The sequence below is a fragment of the Symphalangus syndactylus genome, chromosome 5 (assembly GCF_028878055.3).
Source record: "Symphalangus syndactylus isolate Jambi chromosome 5, NHGRI_mSymSyn1-v2.1_pri, whole genome shotgun sequence".
Lineage (NCBI taxonomy): Eukaryota > Metazoa > Chordata > Mammalia > Primates > Hylobatidae > Symphalangus > Symphalangus syndactylus.
In genome coordinates this window covers 68,124,128-68,140,979 of record NC_072427.2, presented here as the reverse complement: position 1 = coordinate 68,140,979, position 16,852 = coordinate 68,124,128, and the positions used below count along the sequence as shown (strand labels likewise).

The 16,852-nt window shown below is 38.9% G+C and overlaps 1 protein-coding gene across 3 annotated transcripts in view; it reads left to right on the top strand.

The window, feature by feature from the left end:
• The window catches only part of ITPR2 (inositol 1,4,5-trisphosphate receptor type 2), a 506,561-nt gene that overhangs the window by 119,550 nt on the left and 370,159 nt on the right, over positions 1-16,852 (top strand). For all 3 annotated transcript variants that reach the window (XM_055280315.2, XM_055280317.2, XM_055280318.2), the window contains exon 9: positions 3,740-3,835. In XM_055280315.2, coding sequence (XP_055136290.2) covers positions 3,740-3,835 — 96 coding nt within the window. The remainder of the gene's footprint in view (positions 1-3,739; positions 3,836-16,852) is intronic.

The following is a 16,852-nucleotide window of genomic DNA, read 5'->3' as shown; positions in this document are numbered from 1 at the left end:
TTGTGAAATGTCAAGACTAGTTAGACTGAAGACCATGTGCCTCAAATGGCACTGGAGTCAAGATGGAGTAGAATGCCTCACGTTGAGGAAGGTTGAGGCCAGAACTACTCAGTCCCTGAGGAGAACGATGTTCATTTCTTCTGCAGATGCCATTTCTATTGAAATCAGGAGACCCATAGTTAAGAATTCATTCATCTTTTTAAAAGTATCATTTAAATGTGGAACATGGTAGAGTAATTAAGGAAATGTAATCTGTGGATTTTTCCTTAAAGGATCTTTTTATATGTGGAGGAGATAAGATCTACAGAATTGCCTATGAACAAGAGATTTACTAAACATCTAAGCCACTAGCTGTGGTTCTCAACCATTTCAAATTCTTCACCTGCCCCCAATGTCAAAACATATATTTAGTGACACTCCCTTTAATATTCTAGAATGAAATTTATAGGTAATATTATTTATATACTAATAGGTAGAATTAGTATAATGCTCAAATTCTAACATAAAGAATAAATAAAAGGAAAATACTTTATAATAAAATAATATGTATTTCAACATGAGAATGACTATCTAAAAGATATAATATTTATGCCCATCTTGGATGGATATGTTTGGATTTGAGAGGAGTGGTTAAAGAAGAGGATCAGAAGACAGCCCGTACCAGTACAGGAAAATGAAAAAGCAAAGCTAAATTTGGGCCCTTGAATGATAATGAGTGTTAGGAGACTTAATAACGGAACAAACTGAAAAACAGAGAGATAACCATAATCAAAGTAGGGATAATACTTTAGGCAAATTACCGACGAGATGCAGAAAATGAGGAAGTAAGATGCCTCTGCAAATGAGCTGAGCCTTATTTATAAATGTGACACTAAAAAAGAACTAAGTTTATGACATAGTTTAGAATGGAGATGAAATAGTACAAAAGAACTTATCTTCTATCTTGAAACTCCACAACATACTGAGGAATAATTTCAGTCGCTACCATGCAGATGGACTTTGGAGACCATAACCATCAACAGGTGATGGAACTGAGAAGCTCTGGGGAAAACAGCTATGACTGAAGCTAATAACACACGAGGCTGCATGAACCCCTCCCAGAAGTCTACCTCATTCATAAGAGTAAAACTGAAAAATAACAGGCAATCCTAAAATAAATACATAATTAAAGCATGCATTTTCACACCGTAAAGTTCTTAATATTTTGCTTTTTAAAAATTAAAAAAATATAGAGGTAGCAATAAGATGAGATATTATTTAAAACTGTTAACGAAATACAGTGAGTTACCTGCATTTGATATGTCTCTGCTTATTGAATATTGGTTCTGAGTCTGTTAAAAGGAGTTTTGAAAATTCTCTCATATTTTTGCTTTTAGTTTTATAGCTTTTGCTGTAACTGTACCACTGCAGTGAACCCTTTCCATCAAAATGCATAGTTGGAAATGCTGTGACACATTGAACAGAATAGAGAGCGAATATATTGTTTAATAATTTTGAGATGTTTTTACTTCATTTAAATGTACCTCACCATAATGAATTTCATGTAACTTGATGTAAAATGCTTTTATCTGCTGATGTACTAAAGTATTGCCAGTTTATATTGGTGGTTGGCTTATTTCTGTTTGAGATTTGAAGGATGCAGGCTTCAGGACGTTTCTCTATTGTGTGCTGTCACAGTTGGGCTTTAGTGAGGAAGCCTGAGGACTGTGCTTACCCAGCATGGGCATCAGCTGTTTCAAGCAAGAGGGAAATTACGTTCAACATGATTGGAAGGGCTGGGGAGGAAACGTGGAGTGGCGGAAATGGGCTTATCTGAATGCAGATAAGCAATGCAATGACTGCTCCTCCTCTGAGCCTGCAGGCCTCTGCTCACATGCTGAGGGGTCCTCACCCACGCACCTTGTAGGAGCGGGCACTAGTCAGCTGCTCCCACTGTTACTGCAGCCCAAAGAGGAGTCTCTCTTCTACTGTCCTCTGCTTTTCATTCTAACGGGAATGTCCTGAGAGCCCCGCTGGGTGAGGCTTTCAGCCCTTGTGATGCAGGGGAGCACTTAGCAGGGTGGAGCTGGTCCTGAGGGCCACACACAGTGTTGATCACATTCTGGAATTCCCTGTAAATTGCAGCATAGATAATATCTTGGTCACTGCATATTAAATGCCAATAGCATCCCTCCAAAATCATTGTGATAAACAAAAACACCCTCCCTTCCAAATCTCTAGAATATCCCCGCTAGGGAGCTGTACTGCCCTTGCCAGACCCACTGATGTATATAGGAGAGTAGTTCTTAGTCTGGGATCTTCAGATTATTTGTTAACCTTAGCAATTATATACAAACCACAAAATGTATGTGTGTGTGTGTGTGTATGTATGTATTTGAGACAAACATTAGATTTTATCGGATTCTGGCAGATATCTCTGCCTCCCTTAAAGGTTTAAGAGTTCAAACACTGACAAGATCACAGTGGCCAGTGTGATTAGCAAAGGATTTGTGGAAGAAACGTGATGTGAGAATTTGAAGGATAGGTGAGCTTTTGGCCACAGAGGGAGTGTTTTGTAAGACCTCCAGGACTTTGAAGTATTTTCATAATTATTATCTTATCTGAGTTATGAGAGTATGGGAAGACAGTTGCTGGAGTCTAGCAAAAGGCATCAGCAAGTGAAGTGTATTAACATACAGAATTCGCAGTTACAGCAGGAGCCAAAGGGTGGTCAGTACCAGCAAAAAGAACGTAATGTGCTGAGGGAGAGTCATGAAAGTTATCCTAGCACTCTGATATGCCTCATGATATTTCATCTTCACAACAATCCTGTGAATCAACCCATTTTGTACACGAAGAAATAAGGCTCAAAGATGTTAAATTCCTTTCTGTGGTCATACCCCAGTAACTGGTGGGCCTGAGACTCACACGCCTGAGTCTGAGTGTAAAACCCGAGCTTTTCTGCTGCCCCATCCTGCCTGTCATAACCAGGTGTGTCAGAGCTTCTACTGCGTTCATTCCCAGTGAGCCTAGGGGCTCAGCATCTGGGCAAGGCCAATTCAAAGACAGGTATCAAAAGACATGCTGTCAATAAAAAGCATGCATGGAAAGGGCTAAGAATTAAGTAGTTTAGACCTTAGGCCTTGACCTTTGTGATTCTCTCTTCCAATCTGCGTGGCTGTCTTTCTCATACTCCAGGTTTCAGCTCACATGACATCTCCAAGTGGCCCATACTCATGATGGTCATATCTAAAGTTGCCTTCCCTAGTTACTCAATCATGGACTTCCCCTGTGTTGTTTCTGGCACTTGTCAAATCTTACTTATTTCTTTGTTCGCTGGCTCTCTCTTTTCCATTAGAATAGAAGCTCTAGCTTTATCCACTGCTGTGTTTCTCTTCTCTTGAAGGTACTTGGCACATAGTGGGCTCCTAATGCAATCTGCCAAGTAAATGTTTGAAAAACAAAGGGAAGAAAATCTCAGTATTTCCACTTTGGTCTTGGAAACGTGTCTTTCTGAGTAAAGCTGTGTTTGCAGATGTGAGGCACGAGTGTCATGCATGCACGAGTTAACAACTGTTATAACATGTCTCTTGCTCATTTATGGGGAATTTTGTTTTTCTGCCACATGATACTCTCATGGAAACATATATTAAGTTTGACAGATCAGCACTAACAGCAGGGCAGGCATGTAAACTGTTGGCATTTGCTTGCCAGGAACATAAATATTGTTTTGCCATTACTATCACTGCTCTCTTTGTAGGTGGTTCATCATGACCCATGCCGTGGGGGTGCAGGACAGTGGAACAGCTTGTTCAGATTTAAACATCTTGCAACTGGAAACTATTTAGCTGCAGAGGTGAGACTAATGGATAAAGTGGTATTAAGTTTCTGACTCTGAATCAGTGAAAGAGGCAATTGGGTTCTCCACAAGACATTGTATTTGTAGGAACAGTCATTATACAAATTTGATTGTTGCTTCTAGTGTTTTGGATTGGCATATAAATTATTTTTAAAATGTAAATGTTAGAGTATTACAAATTAAGACAACAACGATAATAACAACAAAAATTCTGCACTTGGTTTACTGGAAGGCCAACTGGAATGGGGCATCTGATTTGCATATGTATGTGATGTGGCCTAAAATTTTCTATTTAGCTTCACCCTTTCGGAATGTCTGCATCATAGATATGATCAGTTCATTGCTCGTGTCATATAGCCTAGCTAGCTGTGGGTTCATCTGCAGTGGCCTCTTGCGCTGTGGGTTGCTTTTATTGTTCAAATCATTGGGAAGGAAAATGTTTTCTTCCTAAAACTGTCAATAAAAATGGTAAAAACATACAAAAGCTTTTTCTTTATCCACTAAAAGTATGTTGACAGACAGATATGAAGGATATCAGAAGATATGAAGGATAGGTAGAAATAACATTCACAGAGGTTTTACAAATGTTTTAATTAAAGTTTGGTTATCTGATTTAAAAATAATTTTGAGGCCGGGCGTGGTGGCTCACGCTTGTAATCCCAGCACTTTGGGAGGCCGGGTCGGGTGGATCATGAGGTCAGGAGATCGAGACCACGGTGAAACCCCGTCTCTACTAAAAAAAAAAAATACAAAAAAATTAGCCGGGCGTGGTGGCGGGCGCCTGTAGTCCCAGCTACTTGGAGAGGCTGAGGCAGGAGAATGGCGTGAACCCCGGGGGGCGGAGCCTGCAGTGAGCCGAGATCGCGCCACTGCACTCCAGCCTGGGCGACAGAGAGACTCTGTCTCAAAAAAAAATAAAATAAAATAAAATAAAATAAAATAAAATAAAATAAAATAAAATAATTTTGAAGCTAGTCTTTTCCAGATGTATGAAAATTTCCATTCGTGGAACTGTGCTGGGCACTTAGAAAGCATTTGATGACTACTTTGTAAATGGATAGAGGATGGGAAGAAGGAGATTTCAGGATTTGTATGTGAGAGGCATTTGGAGACATATTGGGCAAATTAATCACACTACACTCCAATTTCTTCTTCTGGAAAATGGGGATAATCAAATATATTTCTAATTCTCTTAACTTATTAGAATTAAATGAGGCAAAGTGCTTGCAGAAGTTGTGGCTTATGGTAAGCACAGGGTAAGTGATGTTGGCATGACTAATTTTTGTTTTTGAGACAGAGTCTTGCCCTGTTGCCCAGGCTGGAGTGCTGCAATGCACTCAACCTGTGCCTCCCAGGTTCAAGCAATCCTCTTGCCTCAGCCTCCTGAATAGCTGGGACTACAGGTTCACGCCACCATGCCTGGCTATGTTTTATATTTTTAGTAGAGAAGGGGTTTTGCCATGTTGGCCAGGCTGGTCTCAGACTCCTGGACTCAAGCGCCTGCCTCGGCCTCCCAAAGTCCTGGGATTATAGGCATGAACCACTGTGCCCAGCCTAATTTTATGTGATAAACAGGAATTATTTTTACTTTTTTAAGTATCTAACACATTATTTAGTGCTCAACTAGATGAAATACAGCTTTGCAACTTACAGTCTGTTTATAGCATAAATGTTTTAAAGTAACCCTTTTGAAAAACAACTCATTGAAGCAAGAATCATTAGTAAGGTAGAGAATCTTGTCTAAAATAAAAATTACAAAAGCCTAACTAGATATCCTATAAAAGATAAGAAATTAGGATTAAAATTCTCTGGGATCTTATGTTAGTGGCTCTTTTCCCCAATTCACTTTTCAAGCAAATCTACTGATGTGCTGTACAAAACTGACATGATGTACATGTATATTACTAATTTTCTTTGTTAATTTCTATAATTAAAACATGTATCATTTGATGCATTCAGATGATTAGATTTTTAAGAATTAAATTGTTCATTAACCTTAGTGAAGATCCAAGACTTCAATATATACACGAATTAATTAAAAATGGAGAAGTAGAAAGCAATTCATTCCTTGAAATGATTTGAAAGACTCTCTTTCATCCTGTCTCTAGAGAATGCAGCTTTAAATGCCAGGTGCCGTCTCATCCATTAAAGAGTCTGGTGTATTTAGAGGACCTTTTCTTTGACCTTTAATACTTTAGATAACATCTTTTTTATGGTCTAGTAGGAGGGGGAAAATTAAGTATTAAGTACATATCTGAAAATTGAAAGCTAGGAATTTATTTTATGCTGATTTTAACTAGTATAACAGAATGGGTGCTCTGTGTAGTGTTTTAATATCAAAATAGCAATCATAGCCTCAAAATCCTGGCATCCATACATTGGTGTTTTGTATCTTCTGTGTCAGTTGGGACAAAATCCTGGTGTGCTCATATTTCAGGATGCTTGTTCTTACTGGTGTGAAAGTGTCTAGAGGTGTGGCCAAATCACAATGATTTCTAGTCCAGGAACAGCTGGTAACTGACAGCAGTTGAGAAGCAATGATTACACTTTTATCATTTTGCTTTCTAAAAATGCCCAGGTCTTTATTTCTTTCTTAAACTTTTTAATTTTTATGGGTACATAGTATATGTATATACTTATGGAGCACATGTGATGTCTTGATACAGGCATACAATGTGTAATAATCACATAGGGTATTTGGGATATTGGTCACCTCAAGCATTTATCATTTCTTTGTATTAGGAACATTCCAATTCTACTCTTTTAGTTATTTAAAAATATACAATAAATTATTGTTAACTGTGTAGTTACCCTATTAGGCTATGAAATTCTAGGTCTTACTCCTTCTATCGAACTATATTTTTGTACCCATTAATCACCTCTACCTTTTCTTTCCCTCCCTGCCACCCTTCCTAGCCTCTGGTAACCATCCTTCTACTCCCTAGCTTCATAAGTTCAATTGTTTTAATTTTTAGCTCCCACATATGAGTGAGAACATGTGAAATTTGTCATTCTGCGCCTGGCTGATTTCACTTAACATAATGTCCTCCAGTTTTATCCATATTGTTGCAAATGACAGGATCTCATTCTTTTTTTATGGCTGAATAATATTCCACTGTGAACAGGTACTACATTTTCTTTATCCTTTCGTCTGTTGATGTATACTTAGGTTGATTCCAAATCTTGGCTATTGTGCATAGTGCTGTAATAAACATAGGAATGCAGGTACCTCTTCCATATACTGATTTCCTTCCTTTTGGGTGTATACCTAGCGGTAGGATTGCCAGATCATGTGGTAGCTCTATTTTTAGTTTTTTGAGGAACCGCCATACTGTTCTCTATAGTGGCTGCGCTAATTTACATTCCTACCAACTATGTGAGGGTTCCCCTTTCTCCACATCTTCATCAGCATTTGTTATTACCTTTCTTTTGGATAACAGTCATTTTAACTGGGGTGAGATGATATCTTATTGTAGTTTTGGTTGGCGTTTCTCTGATGATTATGATGTTAAGCATTTTTAATATATTTGTTTGCCATTTGCATGTCTTCTTTTGAGAAATTTCTATTCAGATCTTTTCCTCATTTTTAAATCAGATTATTAGTTTTTTTTTTGTCTATTGTGTTGTTTTAGCTCCTTATATATTCTGGTTATTACTCTCTTGTCAAAAAATGCCCAGGTTGGCCAGGCGCGGTGGCTAACATCTGTATTCCCAGCACTTTAGGAGGCTGAGGCGGGTGGATCACCTGAGGTGAGGAGTTCAAGACTAGCCTGGCCAACATGGTGAAACCCTGTCTCTACAAAAATACAAAAATTAGCCAGGCATGATGGCGGGTGCCTGTAATCCCAGCTACTTGGGAGGCAGAGGTGGGAGAATTGCTTGAACCTGGGAGGTGGAGGTTGCAGTGAGCCAAGATTGTGCCATTGCACTTCAGCCTGGGTGAAAGAACAAGACTGTCTCAAAAAATAAAATAAAATAAAATAGCCCAGGTTTTTTATTTCAAAGCATTAGTCATGTCGTTCAAGTAGGACGGGGGTTCTCTATCATTTGAGTGACAACCTCCTAGAATTATTTGTTTTATTACACTGTACCCTTATATTTAAGTGATAAAGGCTCCATGGCACAGATTTATTTTACTTGTTCAGTTTTCTCTTTAATATCTAGATATTTTTTTTAAAAAGACACATATTGGGATGTGGGGAATGCAAGAATTGGGAATGATTATTTTTAGAATTCATAAATTGCAAACATAGTCTTTAAGATTTCATGCAACCTTCAATATATGTTTCTTCAGTGCCTGGTAAATGCACAGCATGGTAGACTGCTGCAGGTACGGCAAAGGAAGCTGAGGACTCAGTCTTTGCCTTCAAAGAATGGAGCTTCTAGTTTGGAAGACAACGCGGCACAGTCAGGGAGGGCTAATTATATGTGCAGGTAGAATTGGGTCATATTCCAATGAGAGAACCTGGAGTGAGGTTAGTTGAAGATTCTTGCTTGGGGCAAACTGGTTCTCAAAGAAAATAATAGACGTGGACTGTTAGAGAAATAAAAGGGCAGTCCTGTGTAAGTTGCTAAGGAGGCGCATCAGAGATACGGAATGTCCAAATCATACATAGACAATATTAAAACTGAGGCCCAGCCCAAGGAAGGTGTTGTGAAAGGAATGACTGAGTGACAGGTCTCCTTGCTTTAAGATTTTGAATGAAGGGTTTGACTTTTATCTAGTTTGTAATAGGAATGAAGTTTGAGGAAGTTTATCTTGGTAGCTACCTCGAGGCTGGGACTGATCAGCTACTAGCAGGCCTTTGGTAGAGATCAGTGATGTCATTAAAGAAATCCCAGTACAGTGTGATAAATTTATGATAGCAATATGAATAGTGGCGTGCTTATGAATAGTGGCCCACACTTTTCTCAGGGGGTCTCAGGGATGTGCAAGGAATGGTCAGGAGATCAGAGGCATTGCTGCTTGATGAATGAGTAAGGCACATGGGGAAAAGGGAGAAAGGGCGTTCAGACAGCGAGGGCAGTTTGTACACAAGAAAGGAGGTGTGTAGTGCCATACAAACGAGTTTCATATGTAGGACTTGTGAGTTTGGAAGTAATGCTAAAAGGTGAGAGGGAAGCGATGGGGCCAGAAGTGTAGTGCAGCTGATCAGTTCAGGCCATATGTATTAAGGAGAATGGGTTTAACTTTAAAGTACAGAGGAGTATAATAAATAAATTTGTGATTAAAGAAGACCACTCCAGAGTTGTACTGTCTAATATAGTAGTTTCTAGCCACATGTTGGCTATTAAATTAAAATTAATATTATCAAAATTAAATAAAATTTAAAAGTCAGTTTCTCATTCACAACAGCCACATTTCAAGTTGCTCAACAGCTACGCCACATGAAATAATGCACATTTCCAAAGAGACAGTTGTAGTGGGCAGCACTGCTCTGGAGCCTTTGTGAAGTGAATAGAAGAAATTGAATCTAGAGGCAGTGAGGCCAGATAAGAGTCTGAATGATCTGCTGCTTTCTACATTTTCTTTCTTTGCCATCTGGTGGAAGTTTTGCCTGTCTACAAACAAATAAGGTAGTTGTCTTTAAAAGGGCTATATTACAATCTTTAACAAAGAAAATTATTTTGCATTACTTGACTTATATTGCTTTGGAAAGGTCATCAACAGTTTTTGCTTTAGTAATTTTGAGGACTTGAACCAAGAGAGAGGCTTTGGTAATGGTGAGGAAGGGAAGGGTTGAAGGCATTCTTGGGAGGCAGAACTGATGCAGTGGTAAAGGATTCTGGCTTTGGAGAACTAGTGATGTCATTCACCAAATTAGGGAAAATGAGAAGAGGTGCCAAATTGATGAGGAAAATAATCCATTCAAATTCGATTATGCTTATAAAATGTCTGGGTGAAGTTGTCCACTAGGGAAGATTTCAAAACGTCTGGAAGTTTGGGGATTGACCAGTGTTAGATTCGGGTTTTCAGAGTGCAGGTAAGATCATTAGGGAGTAGAAAGTGAGTGGGAGGGTGTTTGAAGGTAGAATCATGAGGAAATTATCTCTGAAGGATGAGGGAGAGACTGGGAGCCCGAGAAGCCAGAAGCACCTGGAAAATGAAATGGGCTGAATTACAGATGCCAAGCGAGGGAGGAGAGAACTTCACAAAGGAGGGAGTGCTACTAAACAGGCCAGAAACAAATCTGTTTACATCAGCTGGCAAGAATGCAATCATTTAGCCGGGCGCGGTGGCTCATGCTTGTAATCCCAGCACTTTGGGAGGCCGAGGCGGGCGGATCACGAGGTCAGGGGATCGAGACCACGGTGAAACCCCGTCTCTACTAAAAATACGAAAAATTAGCCGGGCGTGGTGGCGGACGCCTGTAGTCCCAGCTACTCGGAGAGGCTGAGGCAGGAGAATGGCGTGAACCCGGGAGGCGGAGCTTGCAGTGAGCCGAGATTGTGCCACTGCACTCCAGCCTGGGCGACAGAGCGAGACTCCGTCTCAAAAAAAAAAAAAAAAAAAAAGAATGCAATCATTTGTTACTTTATGGGGAACATTTTTTTTTTTTTTTTTTTTTGAGACGGAGTCTCCCTCTGTCGCCCAGGCTGGAGTGCAGTGGCGCAATCTCGGCTCACTGCAAGCTCCGCCTCCCGGATTCCCGCTATTCTCCTGCCTCAGCCTCCCGAGTAGCTGGGTCTACAGGCGCCCGCCACCACGCCCGGCTAATTTTTCGTATTTTTAGTAGAGACGGGGTTTCACCGTGGTCTCGATCTCCTGACCTCGTGATCCGCCCGCCTCGGCCTCCCAAAGTGCTGGGATTACAAGTGTGAGCCACCGCGCCCGGCCTATGGGGAACATTTTTTAGTGGAAACCAGAAAACAGGAGTGGAGGAATGACCAGGAAGCCAGGAAGCAGAAGTGGGTGCAGACTGAGTTTTCATAGCACGGCTGTGAAAAGGGGAAGCAGAGTAGTAGGCCAGGGAAAATTAAGAGTCCTATTAGATGATTTTTATAAAACGTATTTTTAAAAATGAGATGGTTGAGGATGCTGCTGTTTTTGCATTAAAGGGAAGTACCTAGCAGTGCGGCTAGATATTGCAGAGTATTAACCTTTTTTCCCATGACCTTTCCAACTTTAACAGACATATTTATAATTTGAAATATTACTTTCATGTGCTGTAGGCATTCCTGGTAAATTGGATTATGTAATTCTTTAATTGCCTTTGAGTTTTTGGTGTTTATATTGGCCAGTGTGGCAGAGCCTAGCATAGTGGGAAAAAAATCCCACGCATACTGTTTACAATCTGTCTGACTTTAAGCAAATATTTAACCCCTCTGGACCTGAGTTCCTTTGTGTGTAAAAAAGTTAATCGAACTATATTTTTGTACCCATTAATTTGTCATTCTGTGCCTGGCTTAAGTATTATACTGTATAAAAAGTATACTGTCTAAAAAGTGAAGAATGTGTATTATATAGTATTATTCTGGAATTAAAGAAGATAGAGGATGTACAACACCTTGTACATGAGAGGTATACAATAAATATTAAGTCCGTTTGCTTTCTTGGAGAGGAAGCAGAGAGAAAATGCAGAGTAGTGTTTTATTATTATTATCATTATTAATAACTGGCATGTCGTAGATAAGTTAAGGAGGGTAAGTATATAGGGGCAAAGTTTAGTTATTTAATATGTTTATCTGGAAAAGATTACTACAAGCTTTGACATAGGAAACACTGCCTCATGGAGCCACTGAAAATCCTTCCAATAATATCTCATGATCTGTTGTACAGTTCCTATGTCAGGTATAACACACAGCCAGCCAGTCACTTCCATGATTTATAAATAGACATTTTGGGTGACATTACTCTTAATCAACTGGGCAAAGTATGCTGAGTGCTTATCTAGGAGAACAGCTGAAAAGACTATCCAAGACTTGGATTATTAGTATATTTTAACATATATTGCTTTTATTTCTCTAAGTTCTTTAGATAAATTTATCTAAAGCAGAAATGAAGTTTCTTTTGAATAACTTGAAATAGTTTTTTTGTGGTCTATACATTTGAGTTTAACTCACGCTATTGTGTAACAACTTAAATTGTGGTCTTTTAAATAATATAGAGCAGTTAGAATTCATTGAGCATTTTAGAATTTTAAAAGCCTTTGATTCTGGATAATGCCACATTTATTCTCCGTAAACCTGTTGAGATATTTCAGAAATCCCCCACTTAGGGAGGAAATGTTTATAGCATTTCTTTGGGCTTATCACAGTTCACAGTTAGCTATGCATTTGTTTGTTACCTGTTGTGTGTATTGTGTGTATCTATTCAATGGCTATTTTGTTCCCTGCAATGAAAGGCCTGTATCTGTTTTGCTCATTGCTGGACACCTTGTGCCTAGAAGAGTGCCTGACACTTAATTTGCCTTCAGTAACTGTTGGATGATTGAATGAATGAATCACAGGGACTATGACTGTTGTTATAAATCCAATAATTTGACTTTACAGAAAAATAAATCCAGGCTCACAGAGGTGATTTATTTTGTTAAAATCAAAAAAACGATATAATGAAAGTATTAGGAATGAATGCTCTCAACTGAGGGTAACGATGGCAATGTCTAGAGACATTTTTATTTTCACAGTTGGGGAATGGGAGCTGCTATTTGTTGTCACAGTTAGGGAATGGGATGTAGCTAAACATCCTACTATACACAGGACAGCCCCTCACAACAAAGAATTATCAGGTTCAAGATACCAGTAGTGCTAAGGGTTGAGAACCCTGATCTGTATTATACTGAAAGTATACATTTATTGAATGCCTACTAGGTAGAAGTACTACTTTGACATTGTGAAGAAAACAGAGATGATTAACACATGGTCCTTGTCCTCTAAGAGTTGGCAATTTGGATTAACTCAATCTCTGGGACATTGAGATCTCTTTTGCCATTGTTTCCACCATACATGCACATCTGAGATAAATGGTTCTATGTAATGTCTAATTGTTAACATCTGTAGGTGACCATGCTAAGTCTCACAGTAAGTTTAAAGGACTGCAACCTTAAATCTAAGCATAAATTAGATAAAAAGATCTAAAATTTACTTATAGATACAGTGCCCAAGTATGATACTCTATTTTAACCAGCACTTAACTGGATGGTTTAGTTATTCAGAAAAATGTAATAAGCCTAATTATTTATGTGGAAGTGAAGGGGGCACTATCCAAAGGAAATCAGACCATTCGATATGCTGGAAATTCCGTAGTTGAATTATATAGAGAAAACACGTATGTTGCAAGCTATTTAAGAATAGCATCTTTTTTTCTGGTGAATTGCAGAAAACACCTAGGAACTAGGATAATGATACAAGATTTAACATGGTTTAAGTTTTATTCTGCAAGATAGTAAAGCGAACCGAGGGTTAGAAATGGTCCTTTATTCAATGTAAAGTTACCCAACAGGATAGTTTAGGGATTTGGATTAATTTTAAAGAAATACTCAGTGCTAGACTGTAGTCCCAGCACTTTGGGAGGCCAAGGTGGGCAGATCACTTGAGGTCAGGAGTTCAAGACCAGCCTGGCCAATATGGTGAAATCCCCTTCTCTACTAAAAATACAAAAATTAACCAGGCATGGTGGCACACGCCTGTAGCCCCAGCTACTCAGGAGGCTGAGGCAGGAGAATCGCTTGAACCCAGGAGGTGGAGGTTGCAGTGAGCCGAGATCCCACCACTGCACTACAGCCTGGGTGACAGAGTGAGAGTCCATCTCAAAATAAAAGGAAAAAAAAAAAAAGAAAAAAACCCACACAAACCCCCCCCTCCCCCGCCAAAAAAAAACCAAACCGAACCAAAAACCTCAGTGCTAGAAACCTATGGATAAAATGTGGAACAAAGTATCTAATTATGAACAAGATAAAGATTTTTGATCTTATGAAGTAATACAGGGCATATTATTAGACCCTTTCTCTTGCAATGTCGGTTTCTGTGGGGCATATATGTAGTTAGGTGGCATGAGGGGAAGGTAAATATACACTGATATTTTTGACACAGCTGTCCACACACTCATCGACACTTTGTCGTAGATATTTTACTTGTATTATTATTGTAGTGGTTCAGGCAAGTTCATAACTATGTCTGTGGGGGAGAAAGTAATTTTACCACATTTTGCATAGGAAAATATGGGGACCTCAGTAAATGGTTCTTCCACAGTTGTGGGAAGAATTATAAATCAACCTTCACAAGTTCTGATCTGATGCTTTCTACATTTTCTTTCTTTGGATATTACTAAAGCAAAAACTTTTGATGATCTTTCCAAAGCAATATAGATCAAGTACTGCATAATAATGTCATTTATTCAAGATTGGAATAAAAGCCCTTTTAAAGATCACTAGCTTATTTGTTTGTAGATAGGCAAAACTTCCACCAGATGGCAGTAAACACTTATTTCCTGACTATTCAATAGCCTGTGGATTTAATTAATTAGCTAGAAACTCAGTACTCAAGAAACTCTATAATAGCATCGGATCTTATGACTATTGGGGCTGTAGTTTTAAATGTCTCTATGTTTAGTTCTGTCTCAAATGTATCAGCCATAGTATGTGAAAAGGGCATGTGTATGTATACATAAATACAGTAGACGAACATACAGACCAGACTCTATACATACGAATAAAATGTTACATATCAAAATATAGAAATTGTACCTGACACACATATACACCCAGTAAAGGTTCTTTTCTTTTCTTTTCTTTCTTTCTTTCTTTTTTTTTTTTTTGAGATGGAGGCTCGCTCTGTCGCCCAGGCTGGAGTGCAGTGGCGCGATCTCTGCTCACTGCAAGCTCCGCCTCCTGGGTTCAGGCCATTCTCCTGGCTCAGCCTCCCAAGTAGCTGGGACTACAGGCGCCTGCAACCACGCCTGGCTAATTTTTTATATTTTTAGTAGAGACGGAGTTTCACCGTGTTAGCCAGGACGATCTCGATCTCCTGACTTTGTGATCCGCCCGCCTGGGCCTCCCAAAGTGCTGGGATTACAGGCGTGAGCCACCGCGCCCGGCCAGTTATTTTCTCTCCTTTCTTTTCTAGGCTTATCAATCAGAATAACAGATTTGTCCTGAAATGCCAGTCATTGGAAAGAGGAACATATAAATATAATTATTTAAAAATACACACATGATAAGTTTATGATTTCAGTGTTATATATAATAAAAATTGATCAAAACACATTTCACTGTAAAAAAAAGTAAAGCTTCTCTTTTAAGAAAATAAATAGGTATTATGGACTTAAAAACTTCCAGTCTGCTTCTTGCTATTGTGTTAGATGGAAGGGTGCAGTTGTTTTTTAATTGACTGTGGTACAATCATGACTTTCACTGCCTAGTTATTTATAATGTTTCTCTCTGTCTATCATTTTGCACCACACCTGACTTCTTTATATTCCTCTTTGGCCATTTAATTGAAGATTGTCTTCAAAGATTAGTAATGGGTCTCTATATTCCCTCTCTGTCACTCACTGCCATGGCTGCAGTGGACCCTTGCCTTTGATCTTGGATATGCCATTGCCATACAAAATCAATAAATTTATCTAAAATTTAATTGTTTCCTTGCAAAAGAGTGATTTTTCTTAGTTCATAGTTAAAGACGTGAGAGTCGTGATAAACAGTTTTCTCTCACAGTTTACACATTCAGATTCTATTGTCTCTGCAAAATCTTTCACATCCACTTTCTCCTTTTTATTCCAGCATTATTATCTTCATTTGGGTCCACCCACCTCTTCCTTGGACCACTGCCCTTAGTTACTTTCCCTTTTTCATCCTCTGTCCCCTTGCATCATCTGAATATGGATGCAAACTCTCTAGCCGGTCGTTTAAAGGCCAGGCTGGTCTGGGCTGACCCTCCTTCCCAGCTTGCATCACACCACTCTGCTTTATGGAGGCAGGAGGGAAGCAGCGTGCTGCAGGAACTGAAAGACGTGGCTTTGGAGCCCTCAGACCTGTGCTTGCCCACGCTGCCACTCCCCAGTGGTGTGACTTTGCATAAAGCACTTCAGTTGATGTGCTCCAAGTGCCTCGTCTGTAAACTGTGTTAAGAATCTTGTCTTATAGTATAATTGTAAGGTTAAATGAATTAACCTTTAAAAGCATATAAAAAAATATTTCCTAAGTGACACTGATGGGTCTTCTCCAAAGAAGTCTCATTTTTCTCATCTATATGGCAGTGATCCCTCCAGCCTTGCTGCCTTCTTCACTCCCTGGTTCCTGCTCTGCCAGTTAAAATTCTACCCATCCTTCAAGGCTTATCTCAAATGCTACCTTCTCCATGAATAATTTGTGAATAAATTTGCCCACCACAGATCCCTCCTTCCTCTGACCTATATTATTTATAAATTATTCATTCCTGTCTTATGTCCCTTGTCACATTTTATTTTGTATTTCAGCTGACTGTATTTATGTCTTATTTTCCCTCCTAGGTTGTAATGTGTTATGGTCAGGGACCATATTCTCTTTGTCTTTGCTAAAATACCATATGCTGCAATGCTTTGCCCACTATAGATGCTCTATTAATATTTATTGAATTAATGATTGAACGGCATATTAGCTCTCCAATGCCAGATTTATAATTTATTTTTTTAATATAAAGACTTTAAATCCTAAAAGACCTCCATATGACCATGTCTTTTTCCTCCTTCTTTAAAAGATAATTTTTTTCTATTCATTTTTAGTCTCTTACTTTAAGAATTACTGCTATTATCCTATTTAGAGATGTGAAACAGCAGTATAATTTAAAGCATATATTTATTTGGCCTTTAATAGTTAATGTTGGTAAATTTATATGGCCCTGGATTTATTTGGGTGGCTTTTTCTCCTTCTTTCCCTTCTCTTCCTTTTCTTCCTCATCATTATTGTTATTATTATACTTTATTGAGTTTACTGAGGTAATCTCTCTATGTTAATTATTTAAAAAATCATATTGCAGCCTGAGAGACACAGATGAGGCAAAATCTAACTGATTGGCACCATCTGTAGTTTTGCTGCC